This window comes from Ascaphus truei, chromosome 9 (assembly GCF_040206685.1).
Source record: "Ascaphus truei isolate aAscTru1 chromosome 9, aAscTru1.hap1, whole genome shotgun sequence".
Taxonomy (NCBI): domain Eukaryota; kingdom Metazoa; phylum Chordata; class Amphibia; order Anura; family Ascaphidae; genus Ascaphus; species Ascaphus truei.
Genome location: NC_134491.1, coordinates 312,221 through 327,904, shown reverse-complemented (window position 1 = coordinate 327,904; position 15,684 = coordinate 312,221). Strand labels below are relative to the sequence as shown.

Below are 15,684 nucleotides of genomic sequence, written 5' to 3'. Positions count from 1 at the left end.
GCTGCAGGTGCATGAGTGTGCATTGTTAGGACCTGCAGGTGCATGAGTGTGCATTGTTAGGAGCTGCGGGTGCATGAGTGTGCATTGGTAGGAGCCGCAGGTGCATGAGTGTGCATTGTTAGGAGCCGCGGGTGCATGAGTGTGCATTGTTAGGAGCTGCGGGTGCATGAGTGTGCATTGTTAGGAGCTGCGGGTGCATGAGTGTGCATTGTTAGGAGCCGCAGGTGCATGATTGTACATGAGTGTGCATTGTTTGGAGGTGCATGAGTGTGCATTGTTAGGTGCGTGAGTGTGCATTGTTAGGCGCTGCAGGTGAATGAGTGTGCATTGTTAGGAGCTGCAGGTGTATGAGTGCATTGTTAGGAGCTGCAGGTGCATGAGTGTGCATTGTTAGGAGCTGCAGGTGTATGAGTGTGCATTGTTAGGAGCTGCAGGTGCATGAGTGTGCATTGTTAGAAGCTGCAGGTGCATGAATGTGCATTGTTAGGAGCTGCAGGTGTATGAGTGCATTGTTAGGAGCTGCAGGTGCCGCAGTGTGCATTGTTTGGAGCTGCAGGTGCATGAGTGTGCATTGTTAGGAGCTGTGGGTGCATGAGTGTGCATTGTTAGGAGCCGCATGTGCATGAGTGTGCATTGTTAGGAACCGCAGGTGCATGAGTGTGCATTGTTAGGAGCCGCGGGTGCATGAGGGTGCATTGTTAGGAGACGCAGGGGCATGAGTGTGCATTGTTAGGAGCTGCAGGTGCATGAGTGTGCATGGTTAGGAGCTGCAGGTGCATGAGTGTGCATGGTTAGGAGCTGCTGTTGCATGAGTGTGCATTGTTAGGAGCTGCTGTTGCATGAGTGTGCATTGGTAGGAGCTGCAGGTGCATGCGTGTGCATTGTTAGTAGCTGCAGGTGCATGAGTGTGCATTGTTAGGACCTGCAGGTGCATGAGTGTGCATTGTTAGGAGCTGCGGGTGCATGAGTGTGCATTGTTAGGAGCCGCAGGTGCATGAGTGTGCATTGTTAGGAGCCGCGGGTGCATGAGTGTGCATTGTTAGGAGCTGCGGGTGCATGAGTGTGCATTCTTAGGAGCTGCGGGTGCATGAGTGTGCATTGTTAGGAGCCGCAGGTGCATGATTGTACATGAGTGTGCATTGTTTGGAGGTGCATGAGTGTGCATTGTTAGGTGCGTGAGTGTGCATTGTTAGGCGCTGCAGGTGAATGAGTGTGCATTGTTAGGAGCTGCAGGTGTATGAGTGCATTGTTAGGAGCTGCAGGTGCATGAGTGTGCATTGTTAGGAGCTGCAGGTGTATGAGTGTGCATTGTTAGGAGCTGCAGGTGCATGAGTGTGCATTGTTAGAAGCTGCAGGTGCATGAATGTGCATTGTTAGGAGCTGCAGGTGTATGAGTGCATTGTTAGGAGCTGCAGGTGCCGCAGTGTGCATTGTTTGGAGCTGCAGGTGCATGAGTGTGCATTGTTAGGAGCTGTGGGTGCATGAGTGTGCATTGTTAGGAGCCGCATGTGCATGAGTGTGCATTGTTAGGAGCCGCAGGTGCATGAGTGTGCATTGTTAGGAGCCGCGGGTGCATGAGGGTGCATTGTTAGGAGACGCAGGGGCATGAGTGTGCATTGTTAGGAGCTGCAGATGCTTGAGTGTGCATTGTTAGGAGCTGCAGGTGCATGAGTGTGCAGTGTTGGGACCTGCGGGTGCAGCAGTGTTAGGACCTGCGGGTGCAGCAGTGTTAGGAGGTGCAGGAGCAGCAGTGTTAGGAGCTGCAGGAGCAGCAGTGTTAGGAGGTGCAGGAGCAGCAGTGTTAGGAGCAGCAGGAGCAGCAGTGTTAGGAGCTGCAGGAGCAGCAGTGTTAGGAGCAGCAGTGTTAGGAGCAGCAGGAGCAGCAGTGCTAGGAGCTGCAGGAGCAGCAGTGTTAGGAGCTGCAGGAGCAGCAGTGTTAGGAGGTGCAGGAGCAGCAGTGTTAGGAGCAGCAGGAGCAGCAGTGTTAGGAGCTGCAGGAGCACTAGTGTTAGGAGCTGCAGGAGCAGCAGTGTTAGGAGCTGCAGGAGCAGCAGTGTTAGGAGCTGCAGGAGCAGCAGTGTTAGGACCTTCGGGTGCAGCAGTGTTAGGACCTGCGGTAGTGTTAGGAGCTACAGGTGCATGAGTGTGCATGGTTAGGAGCTGCAGGTGCATGAGTGTGCATTGTTAGGAGCTGCAGGTGCATGAGTGTGCATGGTTAGGAGCTGCAGGTGCATGAGTGTGCATGGTTAGGAGCTGCTGTTGCATGAGTGTGCATTGTTAGGAGCTGCTGTTGCATGAGTGTGCATTGTTAGGAGCTGCAGGTGCATGCGTGTGCATTGTTAGTAGCTGCAGGTGCATGAGTGTGCATTGTTAGGACCTGCAGGTGCATGAGTGTGCATTGTTAGGAGCTGCGGGTGCATGAGTGTGCATTGTTAGGAGCCGCAGGTGCATGAGTGTGCATTGTTAGGAGCCGCGGGTGCATGAGTGTGCATTGTTAGGAGCTGCGGGTGCATGAGTGTGCATTGTTAGGAGCTGCGGGTGCATGAGTGTGCATTGTTAGGAGCCGCAGGTGCATGATTGTACATGAGTGTGCATTGTTTGGAGGTGCATGAGTGTGCATTGTTAGGTGCGTGAGTGTGCATTGTTAGGCGCTGCAGGTGAATGAGTGTGCATTGTTAGGAGCTGCTGGTGTATGAGTGCATTGTTAGGAGCTGCAGGTGCATGAGTGTGCATTGTTAGGAGCTGCAGGTGTATGAGTGTGCATTGTTAGGAGCTGCAGGTGCATGAGTGTGCATTGTTAGAAGCTGCAGGTGCATGAATGTGCATTGTTAGGAGCTGCAGGTGTATGAGTGCATTGTTAGGAGCTGCAGGTGCCGCAGTGTGCATTGTTTGGAGCTGCAGGTGCATGAGTGTGCATTGTTAGGAGCTGTGGGTGCATGAGTGTGCATTGTTAGGAGCCGCATGTGCATGAGTGTGCATTGTTAGGAGCCGCAGGTGCATGAGTGTGCATTGTTAGGAGCCGCGGGTGCATGAGGGTGCATTGTTAGGAGACGCAGGGGCATGAGTGTGCATTGTTAGGAGCTGCAGATGCTTGAGTGTGCATTGTTAGGAGCTGCAGGTGCATGAGTGTGCAGTGTTGGGACCTGCGGGTGCAGCAGTGTTAGGACCTGCGGGTGCAGCAGTGTTAGGAGGTGCAGGAGCAGCAGTGTTAGGAGCTGCAGGAGCAGCAGTGTTAGGAGGTGCAGGAGCAGCAGTGTTAGGAGCAGCAGTGTTAGGAGGTGCAGGAGCAGCAGTGTTAGGAGCTGCAGGAGCAGCAGTGTTAGGAGCAGCAGGAGCAGCAGTGTTAGGAGCTGCAGGAGCAGCAGTGTTAGGAGCTGCAGGAGCAGCAGTGTTAGGAGGTGCAGGAGCAGCAGTGTTAGGAGCTGCAGGAGCAGCAGTGTTAGGAGCAGCAGTGTTAGGAGGTGCAGGAGCAGCAGTGTTAGGAGCTGCAGGAGCAGCAGTGTTAGGAGCAGCAGGAGCAGCAGTGTTAGGAGCTGCAGGAGCAGCAGTGTTAGGAGCTGCAGGAGCAGCAGTGTTAGGAGGTGCAGGAGCAGCAGTGTTAGGAGCTGCAGGAGCAGCAGTGTTAGGAGCTGCAGGAGCAGCAGTGTTAGGAGCTGCAGGAGCAGCAGTGTTAGGACCTTCGGGTGCAGCAGTGTTAGGACCTGCGGTAGTGTTAGGAGCTACAGGTGCATGAGTGTGCATGGTTAGGAGCTGCAGGTGCATGAATGTGCATTGTTAGGAGCTGCAGGTGTATGAGTGCATTGTTAGGAGCTGCAGGTGCAGCAGTGTGCATTGTTTGGAGCTGCAGGTGCATGAGTGTGCATTGTTAGGAGCTGTGGGTGCATGAGTGTGCATTGTTAGGAGCCGCAGGTGCATGAGTGTGCATTGTTAGGAGCCGCAGGTGCATGAGTGTGCATTGTTAGGAGCCGCGGGTGCATTGTTAGGAGACGCAGGGGCATGAGTGTGCATTGTTAGGAGCTGCAGATGCTTGAGTGTGCATTGTTAGGAGTTGCAGGTGCATGAGTGTGCAGTGTTGGGACCTGCGGGTGCAGCCGTGTTAGGAGGTGCAGGAGCATCAGTGTTAGGAGCAGCAGGAGCAGCAGTGTTAGGAGCTGCAGGAGCAGCAGTGTTAGGAGCTGCAGGAGCAGCAGTGTTAGGAGCTGCAGGAGCAGCAGTGTTAGGAGCTGCAGGAGCAGCAGTGTTAGGAGGTGCAGGAGCAGCAGTGTTAGGAGCTGCAGGAGCAGCAGTGTTAGGAGCTGCAGGAGCAGCAGTGTTAGGAGGTGCAGGAGCAGCAGTGTTAGGAGGTGCAGGAGCAGCAGTGTTAGGAGCAGCAGGAGCAGCAGTGTTAGGAGCTGCAGGAGCAGCAGTGTTAGGAGCTGCAGGAGCAGCAGTGTTAGGAGCTGCAGGAGCAGCAGTGTTAGGAGCTGCAGGAGCAGCAGTGTTAGGAGCTGCAAAAGCAGCAGTGTTAGGAGCTGCAGGAGCAGCAGTATTCGGACCTTCGGGTGCAGCAGTGTTAGGACCTGCGGTAGTGTTAGGAGCTACAGGTGCATGAGTGTGCATGGTTAGGAGCTGCATGTGCATGAGTGTGCATGGTTAGGAGCTGCTGTTGCATGAGTGTGCATTGTTAGGAGCTGCTGTTGCATGAGTGTGCATTGTTAGGAGCTGCAGGTGCATGAGTGTGCATTGTTAGGAACTGCAGGTGCATGAGTGTGCATTGTTAGGAGCTGCAGGTGCATGAGTGTGCATTGTTAGGAGCTGCGGGTGCATGAGTGTGCATTCTTAGGAGCCGCAGGTGCATGAGTGTGCATTGTTTGGAGCCGCGGGTGCATGAGTGTTCATTGTTAGGAGCTGCGGGTGCATGAGTGTGCATTGTTAGGAGCTGCGGGTGCATGAGTGTGCATTGTTAGGAGCCGCAGGTGCATGATTGTGCATGAGTGTGCATTGTTAGGTGCGTGAGTGTGCATTGTTAGGAGCTGCAGGTGAATGAGTGTGCATTGTTAGGAGCTGCAGGTGTATGAGTGCATTGTTAGGAGCTGCAGGTGCATGAGTGTGCATTGTTAGGAACTGCAGGTGTAGGAGTGCATTGTTAGGAGCTGCAGGTGCATGGGTGCGCATTGTTAGGAGCCGCAGGTGCATGAGTGTGCATTGTTAGGAGCCGCGGGTGCATGAGGGTGCATTGTTAGGAGACGCAGGGGCATGAGTGTGCATTGTTAGGAGCCGCAGGTGCATGAGTGTGCATTGTTAGGAGCCGCGGGTGCATGAGGGTGCATTGTTAGGAGACGCAGGGGCATGAGTGTGCATTGTTAGGAGCTGCAGATGCTTGAGTGTGCATTGTTAGGAGCTGCTGTTGCATGAGTGTGCATGGTTAGGAGCTGCAGGTGCATGAGTGTGCATGGTTAGGAGCTGCTGTTGCATGAGTGTGCATTGTTAGGAGCTGCTGTTGCATGAGTGTGCATTGTTAGGAGCTGCAGGTGCATGCGTGTGCATTGTTAGTAGCTGCAGGTGCATGAGTGTGCATTGTTAGGACCTGCAGGTGCATGAGTGTGCATTGTTAGGAGCTGCGGGTGCATGAGTGTGCATTGTTAGGAGCCGCAGGTGCATGAGTGTGCATTGTTAGGAGCCGCGGGTGCATGAGTGTGCATTGTTAGGAGCTGCGGGTGCATGAGTGTGCATTGTTAGGAGCTGCGGGTGCATGAGTGTGCATTGTTAGGAGCCGCAGGTGCATGATTGTACATGAGTGTGCATTGTTTGGAGGTGCATGAGTGTGCATTGTTAGGTGCGTGAGTGTGCATTGTTAGGCGCTGCAGGTGAATGAGTGTGCATTGTTAGGAGCTGCTGGTGTATGAGTGCATTGTTAGGAGCTGCAGGTGCATGAGTGTGCATTGTTAGGAGCTGCAGGTGTATGAGTGTGCATTGTTAGGAGCTGCAGGTGCATGAGTGTGCATTGTTAGAAGCTGCAGGTGCATGAATGTGCATTGTTAGGAGCTGCAGGTGTATGAGTGCATTGTTAGGAGCTGCAGGTGCCGCAGTGTGCATTGTTTGGAGCTGCAGGTGCATGAGTGTGCATTGTTAGGAGCTGTGGGTGCATGAGTGTGCATTGTTAGGAGCCGCATGTGCATGAGTGTGCATTGTTAGGAGCCGCAGGTGCATGAGTGTGCATTGTTAGGAGCCGCGGGTGCATGAGGGTGCATTGTTAGGAGACGCAGGGGCATGAGTGTGCATTGTTAGGAGCTGCAGATGCTTGAGTGTGCATTGTTAGGAGCTGCAGGTGCATGAGTGTGCAGTGTTGGGACCTGCGGGTGCAGCAGTGTTAGGACCTGCGGGTGCAGCAGTGTTAGGAGGTGCAGGAGCAGCAGTGTTAGGAGCTGCAGGAGCAGCAGTGTTAGGAGGTGCAGGAGCAGCAGTGTTAGGAGGTGCAGGAGCAGCAGTGTTAGGAGCTGCAGGAGCAGCAGTGTTAGGAGCAGCAGGAGCAGCAGTGTTAGGAGCTGCAGGAGCAGCAGTGTTAGGAGCTGCAGGAGCAGCAGTGTTAGGAGGTGCAGGAGCAGCAGTGTTAGGAGCTGCAGGAGCAGCAGTGTTAGGAGCAGCAGTGTTAGGAGGTGCAGGAGCAGCAGTGTTAGGAGCTGCAGGAGCAGCAGTGTTAGGAGCAGCAGGAGCAGCAGTGTTAGGAGCTGCAGGAGCAGCAGTGTTAGGAGCTGCAGGAGCAGCAGTGTTAGGAGGTGCAGGAGCAGCAGTGTTAGGAGCTGCAGGAGCAGCAGTGTTAGGAGCTGCAGGAGCAGCAGTGTTAGGAGCTGCAGGAGCAGCAGTGTTAGGACCTTCGGGTGCAGCAGTGTTAGGACCTGCGGTAGTGTTAGGAGCTACAGGTGCATGAGTGTGCATGGTTAGGAGCTGCAGGTGCATGAATGTGCATTGTTAGGAGCTGCAGGTGTATGAGTGCATTGTTAGGAGCTGCAGGTGCAGCAGTGTGCATTGTTTGGAGCTGCAGGTGCATGAGTGTGCATTGTTAGGAGCTGTGGGTGCATGAGTGTGCATTGTTAGGAGCCGCAGGTGCATGAGTGTGCATTGTTAGGAGCCGCAGGTGCATGAGTGTGCATTGTTAGGAGCCGCGGGTGCATTGTTAGGAGACGCAGGGGCATGAGTGTGCATTGTTAGGAGCTGCAGATGCTTGAGTGTGCATTGTTAGGAGTTGCAGGTGCATGAGTGTGCAGTGTTGGGACCTGCGGGTGCAGCCGTGTTAGGAGGTGCAGGAGCATCAGTGTTAGGAGCAGCAGGAGCAGCAGTGTTAGGAGCTGCAGGAGCAGCAGTGTTAGGAGCTGCAGGAGCAGCAGTGTTAGGAGCTGCAGGAGCAGCAGTGTTAGGAGCTGCAGGAGCAGCAGTGTTAGGAGGTGCAGGAGCAGCAGTGTTAGGAGCTGCAGGAGCAGCAGTGTTAGGAGCTGCAGGAGCAGCAGTGTTAGGAGGTGCAGGAGCAGCAGTGTTAGGAGGTGCAGGAGCAGCAGTGTTAGGAGCAGCAGGAGCAGCAGTGTTAGGAGCTGCAGGAGCAGCAGTGTTAGGAGCTGCAGGAGCAGCAGTGTTAGGAGCTGCAGGAGCAGCAGTGTTAGGAGCTGCAGGAGCAGCAGTGTTAGGAGCTGCAAAAGCAGCAGTGTTAGGAGCTGCAGGAGCAGCAGTATTCGGACCTTCGGGTGCAGCAGTGTTAGGACCTGCGGTAGTGTTAGGAGCTACAGGTGCATGAGTGTGCATGGTTAGGAGCTGCATGTGCATGAGTGTGCATGGTTAGGAGCTGCTGTTGCATGAGTGTGCATTGTTAGGAGCTGCTGTTGCATGAGTGTGCATTGTTAGGAGCTGCAGGTGCATGAGTGTGCATTGTTAGGAACTGCAGGTGCATGAGTGTGCATTGTTAGGAGCTGCAGGTGCATGAGTGTGCATTGTTAGGAGCTGCGGGTGCATGAGTGTGCATTCTTAGGAGCCGCAGGTGCATGAGTGTGCATTGTTTGGAGCCGCGGGTGCATGAGTGTTCATTGTTAGGAGCTGCGGGTGCATGAGTGTGCATTGTTAGGAGCTGCGGGTGCATGAGTGTGCATTGTTAGGAGCCGCAGGTGCATGATTGTGCATGAGTGTGCATTGTTAGGTGCGTGAGTGTGCATTGTTAGGAGCTGCAGGTGAATGAGTGTGCATTGTTAGGAGCTGCAGGTGTATGAGTGCATTGTTAGGAGCTGCAGGTGCATGAGTGTGCATTGTTAGGAACTGCAGGTGTAGGAGTGCATTGTTAGGAGCTGCAGGTGCATGGGTGCGCATTGTTAGGAGCCGCAGGTGCATGAGTGTGCATTGTTAGGAGCCGCGGGTGCATGAGGGTGCATTGTTAGGAGACGCAGGGGCATGAGTGTGCATTGTTAGGAGCCGCAGGTGCATGAGTGTGCATTGTTAGGAGCCGCGGGTGCATGAGGGTGCATTGTTAGGAGACGCAGGGGCATGAGTGTGCATTGTTAGGAGCTGCAGATGCTTGAGTGTGCATTGTTAGGAGCTGCAGGTGCATGAGTGTGCAGTGTTGGGACCTGCGGGTGCAGCAGTGTTAGAACCTGCGAGTGCAGCAGTGTTGGGACTTGCGGGTGCAGCAGCGTTGGGACCTGCGGGTGCAGCAGCGTTGGGACCTGCGGGTGCAGCAGCGTTTGGACCTGCGGTTGCAGCAGTGTTGGGACCTGCGGTTGCAGCAGTGTTGGGACCTGCGGTTGCAGCCGCGTTGGGACCTGCGGGTGCAGCAGCGTTGGGACCTGCGGGTGCAGCAGCGTTGGGACCTGCGGGTGCAGCAGTGTTAGGAGCTGCGGCAGTGTTAGGAGCCACAAGTGCATGAGTGTGCATTGTTAGGAGCTGTGGGTGCATGAGTGTGCATTGTTAGGAGCTGCTGTTGCATGAGTGTGCATTGTTAGGAGCTGCAGGTGCATGAGTGTGCATTGTTAGGAGCTGCAGGTGCATGAGTGTGCATTGTTAGGAGCTGCAGGTGCATGAGTGTGCATTGTTGGGAGCTACGGGTGCATGAGTGTGCATTGTTAGGAGCCGCAGGTGCATGAGTGTGCATTGTTAGGAGCCGCGGGTGCATGAGTGTGCATTGTTTGGAGGTGCATGAGTGTGCATTGTTAGGTGCGTGAGTGTGCATTGTTAGGAGCTGCAGGTGAATGAGTGTGCATTGTTAGGAGCTGCAGGTGTATGAGTGCATTGTTAGGAGCTGCAGGTGTATGAGTGCATTGTTTGGAGCTGCAGGTGCATGAATGTGCATTGTTAGGAGCTGTGGGTGCATGAGTGTGCATTGTTAGGAGCCGCAGGTGCATGAGTGTGCATTGTTAGGAGCCGCAGGTGCATGAGTGTGCATTGTTAGGAGCCGCGGGTGCATGAGGGTGCATTGTTAGGAGCCGCAGGTGCATGAGTGTGCATTGTTAGGAGCCGCAGGTGCATGAGTGTGCATTGTTAGGAGACGCAGGGGCATGAGTGTGCATTGTTAGGAGCTGCAGATGCTTGAGTGTGCATTGTTAGGAGCTGCAGGTGCATGAGTGTGCAGTGTTGGGACCTGCGGGTGCAGCAGTGTTAGAACCTGCGAGTGCAGCAGTGTTGGGACTTGCGGGTGCAGCAGCGTTGGGACCTGCGGGTGCAGCAGCATTGGGACCTGCGGGTGCAGCAGCGTTGGGACCTGCGGTTGCAGCAGTGTTGGGACCTGCGGTTGCAGCAGTGTTGGGACCTGCGGTTGCAGCCGCGTTGGGACCTGCGGGTGCAGCAGCGTTGGGACCTGCGGGTGCAGCAGCGTTGGGACCTGCGGGTGCAGCAGTGTTAAGACCTGCGGGTGCAGCAGTGTTAAGACCTGCGGGTGCAGCAGTGTTAGGAGCTGCGGCAGTGTTAGGAGCCACAAGTGCATGAGTGTGCATTGTTAGGAGCTGTGGGTGCATGAGTGTGCATTGTTAGGAGCTACAGGTGCATGAGTGTGCATTGTTAGGAGCTGCAGGTGCATGAGTGTGCATTGTTAGGAGCTGCTGTTGCATGAGTGTGCATTGTTAGGAGCTGCAGGTGCATGAGTGTGCATTGTTAGGAGCTGCAGGTGCATGAGTGTGCATTGTTAGGAGCTGCAGGTGCATGAGTGTGCATTGTTAGGAGCTGCAGGTGCATGAGTGTGCATTGTTAGGAGCTGCGGGTGCATGAGTGTGCATTGTTAGGAGCCGCAGGTGCATGATTGTACATGAGTGTGCATTGTTTGGAGGTGCGTGAGTGTGCATTGTTAGGAGCTGCAGGTGAATGAGTGTGCATTGTTAGGAGCTGCAGGTGTATGAGTGCATTGTTAGGAGCTGCAGGTGCATGAGTGTGCATTGTTAGGAGCTGCAGGTGTAGGAGTGCATTGTTAGGAGCTGCAGGTGCATGAGTGTGCATTGTTAGAAGCTGCAGGTGCATGAGTGTGCATTGTTAGGAGCTGCAGGTGTATGAGTGCATTGTTAGGAGCTGCGGGTGCATGAGTGTGCATTGTTAGGAGCTGTGGGTGCATGAGTGTGCATTGTTAGGAGCTGCAGGTGTATGAGTGCATTGTTAGGAGCTGCAGGTGCATGAGTGTGCATTGTTAGGAGCTGTGGGTGCATGAGTGTGCATTGTTAGGAGCTGCAGGTGTATGAGTGCATTGTTAGGAGCTGCAGGTGCAGCAGTGTGCATTTTTAGGAGCTGCAGGTGCAGCAGTGTGCATTGTTAGGAGCTGCAGGTGCAGCAGTGTGCATTGTTAGGAGCTGCAGGTGCAGCAGTGTGCATTGTTAGGAGCTGCAGGTGCAGCTGTGTGCATTGGTAGGAGCTGCAGGTGCAGCAGTGTGCATTGGTAGGAGCTGCAGGTGCAGCAGTGTGCATTGGTAGGAGCTGCAGGTGCAGCAGTGTGCATTGTTAGGAGCTGCAGGTGCAGCAGTGTGCATTGTTAGGAGCTGCAGGTGCAGCAGTGTGCCTTGTTAGGAGCTGCAGGTGCAGCAGTGTGCATTGTTAGGAGCTGCAGGTGCAGCAGTGTGCATTGGTAGGAGCTGCAGGTGCATGAGTGTGCATTGTTAGGAGCTGCAGGTGTAGGAGTGCATTGTTAGGAGCTGCAGGTGCATGAGTGTGCATTGTTAGAAGCTGCAGGTGCATGAGTGTGCATTGTTAGGAGCTGCAGGTGTATGAGTGCATTGTTAGGAGCTGCGGGTGCATGAGTGTGCATTGTTAGGAGCTGTGGGTGCATGAGTGTGCATTGTTAGGAGCTGCAGGTGTATGAGTGCATTGTTAGGAGCTGCAGGTGCATGAGTGTGCATTGTTAGGAGCTGTGGGTGCATGAGTGTGCATTGTTAGGAGCTGCAGGTGTATGAGTGCATTGTTAGGAGCTGCAGGTGCAGCAGTGTGCATTTTTAGGAGCTGCAGGTGCAGCAGTGTGCATTGTTAGGAGCTGCAGGTGCAGCAGTGTGCATTGGTAGGAGCTGCAGGTGCAGCAGTGTGCATTGGTAGGAGCTGCAGGTGCAGCAGTGTGCATTGGTAGGAGCTGCAGGTGCAGCAGTGTGCATTGGTAGGAGCTGCAGGTGCAGCAGTGTGCATTGTTAGGAGCTGCAGGTGCAGCAGTGTGCATTGTTAGGAGCTGCAGGTGCAGCAGTGTGCATTGTTAGGAGCTGCAGGTGCAGCAGTGTGCATTGGTAGGAGCTGCAGGTGGGCCATATCGAGACGTGGTTGCAAGCTTAATAATACTTTGGCCAAAGAATTTTTCTAAGTTCTAACCTAAACCTAATGTGTAACCTTCTCTTAGGCTGGGTCCATTGTGAGCGCGCGCCCGCGACCGTGCGGGTGACATCACCCGCATTATAGCTGCAGCGATTTGTGGCCGTGGGGTAGACACGATTGGGAGGCATGTCGGGGGGCGTGGCGTGACATCACAGATCTGGTTCGCCCTCTTTATGTAAACCGCTTATGTGACCTGGCTGTCGTGCTACAGAATGAAATGTAACTGATTCTTCGACCGCCACGTGCCCCATCGTGCTGGCGCGCACGGGCGGTCTTTTAGCGCGATCATTGCCTTAAGTCATTGTGATCACGCCGCGTGCGCACTCCTCCGCGTGGTCTCGCCGACCATGGATGCGGTTTTAAGAGGGTTGTGGGACTCCTGTGAGATCCCCGACTAAGGTCTCAGACACACGTACAGGTGCCAGGTGTTACCACGACGCTACTCCTTACTGATATGTATGGGAGGGCAGGCGTACAAACTTAGCACCCGATTGTGGATCTGGAACCTGACTCTGGGATCTCACAGGAGTCCCAGAATCTTCTTAAGAGATCAAGCAGCGTGTCCATATAGTGATTATTGTAGGATTAGGGATGGCAGGGGGACAGAGGGCGAGATGCTTTTTCTGCCATGTTTTTAGATTTAAAGTGGGATTATTTATTGTAGTTTGAATATAAATGGCAGTTCCTTTTCTTAACAAATAAAATCCTTTTGTTTTCTCTGCCTCCCCTCCAGAGGATAATGAGAACCCAAAGTCAGACGGGAAGGGGAATCTGTCTGAGCAGAGTGAGGACCCTGAGCAGAATCGCAAGCAGCCGGGAACGCACTCGGACCCCGAGATGAACTGCGACGAGGAGGCAAACAGCTCGAGCGACGCCTGCAGCGAGGAGAGCGAGGACTGCGAGGCCAGGAAGGTGGAGGAACAGATGGAGCAGAGGGCGTTAGGGGGTCTGGGCCCCATGCACATCAAAGTGGAGCGATACGCAGAGAGTGAGACGGATATGCGTAGACCGGAGTCCCTGAGCTCAGATAGCGCCAAGGACTCTGAGAGCGAGGAGGAGGAAGAAGAGGAGAGAGGCATCCGCGTAGTCGGGGTCCTGAGCAGGCACCAGCGGAGGAAGCGGAGGAGGAGAAAGGGGTTGGGGCCGTGCGGCGGCCGCAGAAGGCGCCTCTTGGGGGGGTCCAGCCCAGGGGTTATGGAGAGCGTGTTGGGGGACCCCCCCAGGCTGCTCCCCACCAGCCCTTCCCCCCCCACTGGAAGCTGCTCTTCTTCCTCTGTGCTGAAGATCAAGACAGAAATGTCCGAACCCATTAACTTCGACAACGACAGCAGCATCTGGAACTTCCCTCCTAACCGGGAGATCTCCCGCAACGAGTCCCCCTACAGTATGACCAAACCCCCCGTGGGGGGCGAGCACTTCTCTCCCTCCCCCTCCTCCGCCCCCCCTGCCCTCCACGTCTCTATCCCGGACTCCGTTCTCACGCCCCCAGGAGGGGCGGAGGGAGCCGGACGCAGCAAACTGCAGTTCGCCGGACCCTCGGGGGGCCTGGCTCCCGTCAACTCCGACCCCCTGTCCCCTCCACTCTCCGCGTCCCCCCGAGAGAAGCCCCACTTGTTGGGTGGCCCCTCTAACTCCCTGCTGTATGCCGGGGAGCTGGAGGCACTGCAGAGGCTTCAGGCAGGCAACGTGGTCCTGCCTTTAGTGCACCGTGTGGCAGGGGCGCTAGCAGCCACAGGAAGCAGTGGGCAGAGGGTATACACCACGGGCACCATCCGCTACGCCCCAGCGGAGGTGACGCTGGCCATGCAGGGCAACCTCCTCCCCAACGCCCACCCTGTGAACTTTGTGGATGTGAATGGCCCGGGCTTCGGACTGGACCCCAAAACGCCCATGGAGATGCTGTACCACCACGTGCACAGGCTTAACATGTCTGGTCCATTCGGCGGCGCAGTGACGGGCGCCGGCCTCACCCAGATGCCAGCCGCCAGCGTCTTCACTACCGCCGAGGGAATCTTCTCCTCCCTCCCCTTCCCGGTGTACAGCAACGGCATCCACGCAGCACAGACTCTGGAACGGAAGGATGACTGAGGGAGGAGGAGGAGAAGTGAGTGAGAGGAGGAGGAGGAGAAGAGAGGAGAAAGGACAGGCAGCTGAGTGAGTGTGGAGAAGGACATCATAAATGAGTCCAGAATGTAGATGGAAATGTACTTGGGTGAGGGGCTTCTACATTGCACCCCCCACCCAGCCCTCCATGTCTCCTCCACTGCTGTCTAACCCAAAGCCGCGAGGGTGAGGATCACCATGAGTCACTCCTAGATTTTATTGCCCTTTCCCAAAGCATTGTGGGACCAGCAGCCCCGTCTTCCACACCACACAATAACAGCAGGGCTGCTAAGTCCCGTGCCCCTCTCTACCCCTCCACCCTCCGCGGCATTGATTTAGCCTGTAGGTGCCTCTCCCTGGGGACCGCCCGCACTGTGCCCGCTGCTCCGTCTTAATGCGGAGGAGCAGCGGCTGCGTTCTGATCCTTTACAACCTAAATGATTCCAGCACTTTGACTCACACCTAGAACCCTCCAATGCCCCTAGAACCCCTAACAAGCCCCCTCTCCCCCTTCCCTACCACATAACTCACATTTGTTTTCCTGTTTTTAGATTTTATCCTCCCTATTTTTTAGTTATTTTGGGGCAGTCTCCCTCTTTGCTGCTGGAGTTTAGAGCGATTAATAAGGGGTTAATACCCCTTGCACTACTAGATACCCACTTGTTCTTGAGCTGGGTGGTAAATATGTAACCAGCTTGGCATTAAGCAAGAACTAGGACAGCTATATTGATGCACCAAGATGCCTTGTCTAGCTTGTGCATGAGGTGTGTGTGTGTGTGTGTGTGTGTGTGTGTGTGTGTGTGTGTGTGTGTGTGTGTGTGTGTGTGTGTGTGTGTGTGTGTGTGTGTGTGTGTGTGTGTGTGTGTGTGTGTGTATATATATATATATATATATATATATACATATACATATACATATACATGTGGTAACCAGGGGGATCCTTGTTTCGGTCCTCGTAGAGGGACCTTCCTCAGGGCAGTGCGTGTGTTCACAATACACACTTTTTGGATTATTACTGCGGTGTGCTGTCTTTTGTCATCAGGATCCCCCTGGTTACCACATGTCTATATGCTTCATATGGGACAAGCATCTGCCTTCTAACAAACGTGAGTGCAAACCTCCATACCAATGACTATATATATATATATATATATATATATATATATATATATATATATATATATATATAATATATATATATATATATATATGTATATGTATATGTATATATATATATATATATATATATATATATATATATATAAACACGCACACACACACATACACACAGGTGGCGCGGGTAGAGAAGAACCGCGCACATTTGCATCACATGCAGGAAAGGGAGATTTGCACGCCAGACACAGCCAATGTAAATCTCTCAGTATCAGCTTGGTTCACAAACCTCCGCGCTGTACGCGGCCCGCGCTGAGCATGCTGGGATTCTGCAGGCCGCCTGCTATTAGACTGCAAATCCCAGTATCCACCAAGAGAAATTGAGTGCAGCTGGGACAGACCATCTCACCCTGAGCAGGAAAGCAGCAACGCTCTGCAGGTTTTCTTCTGGTAACTGAATGAGGTGTATGCCCGTGCAGAATGAAGGGTTAACAGGTGCAATGCTCTGCCGGGGTTCTCTAGGCGCAAAGACCCCAAAACACCCTCCGCCACCTGCGTGCCCAAAAATAGTTATCACTAAGCTTTTCCTCCCTAAGCAAATTAATAAAAGGGATCTAGGTCGTACAAGGCCAACCGCATTTTAATTAGTGACGTGCGGTGGCCGTGAGGTAAACTCCTTTACAC

General features: G+C 54.1%; 1 protein-coding gene across 8 annotated transcripts in view; it reads left to right on the top strand.

Annotated features, from left to right (window-relative positions):
• NPAS3 (neuronal PAS domain protein 3) overlaps nt 1-15,042 on the top strand; it is a 414,873-nt gene extending 399,831 nt beyond the window's left edge. For all 8 annotated transcript variants that reach the window (XM_075613155.1, XM_075613154.1, XM_075613156.1 and 5 more), the window contains one exon: nt 12,518-15,042. In XM_075613155.1, the coding sequence (XP_075469270.1) occupies nt 12,518-13,872 (1,355 nt within the window). In that variant the 3' untranslated portion in view covers nt 13,873-15,042. The remainder of the gene's footprint in view (nt 1-12,517) is intronic.
• Nucleotides 15,043-15,684: the final 642 nt, after the last annotated feature.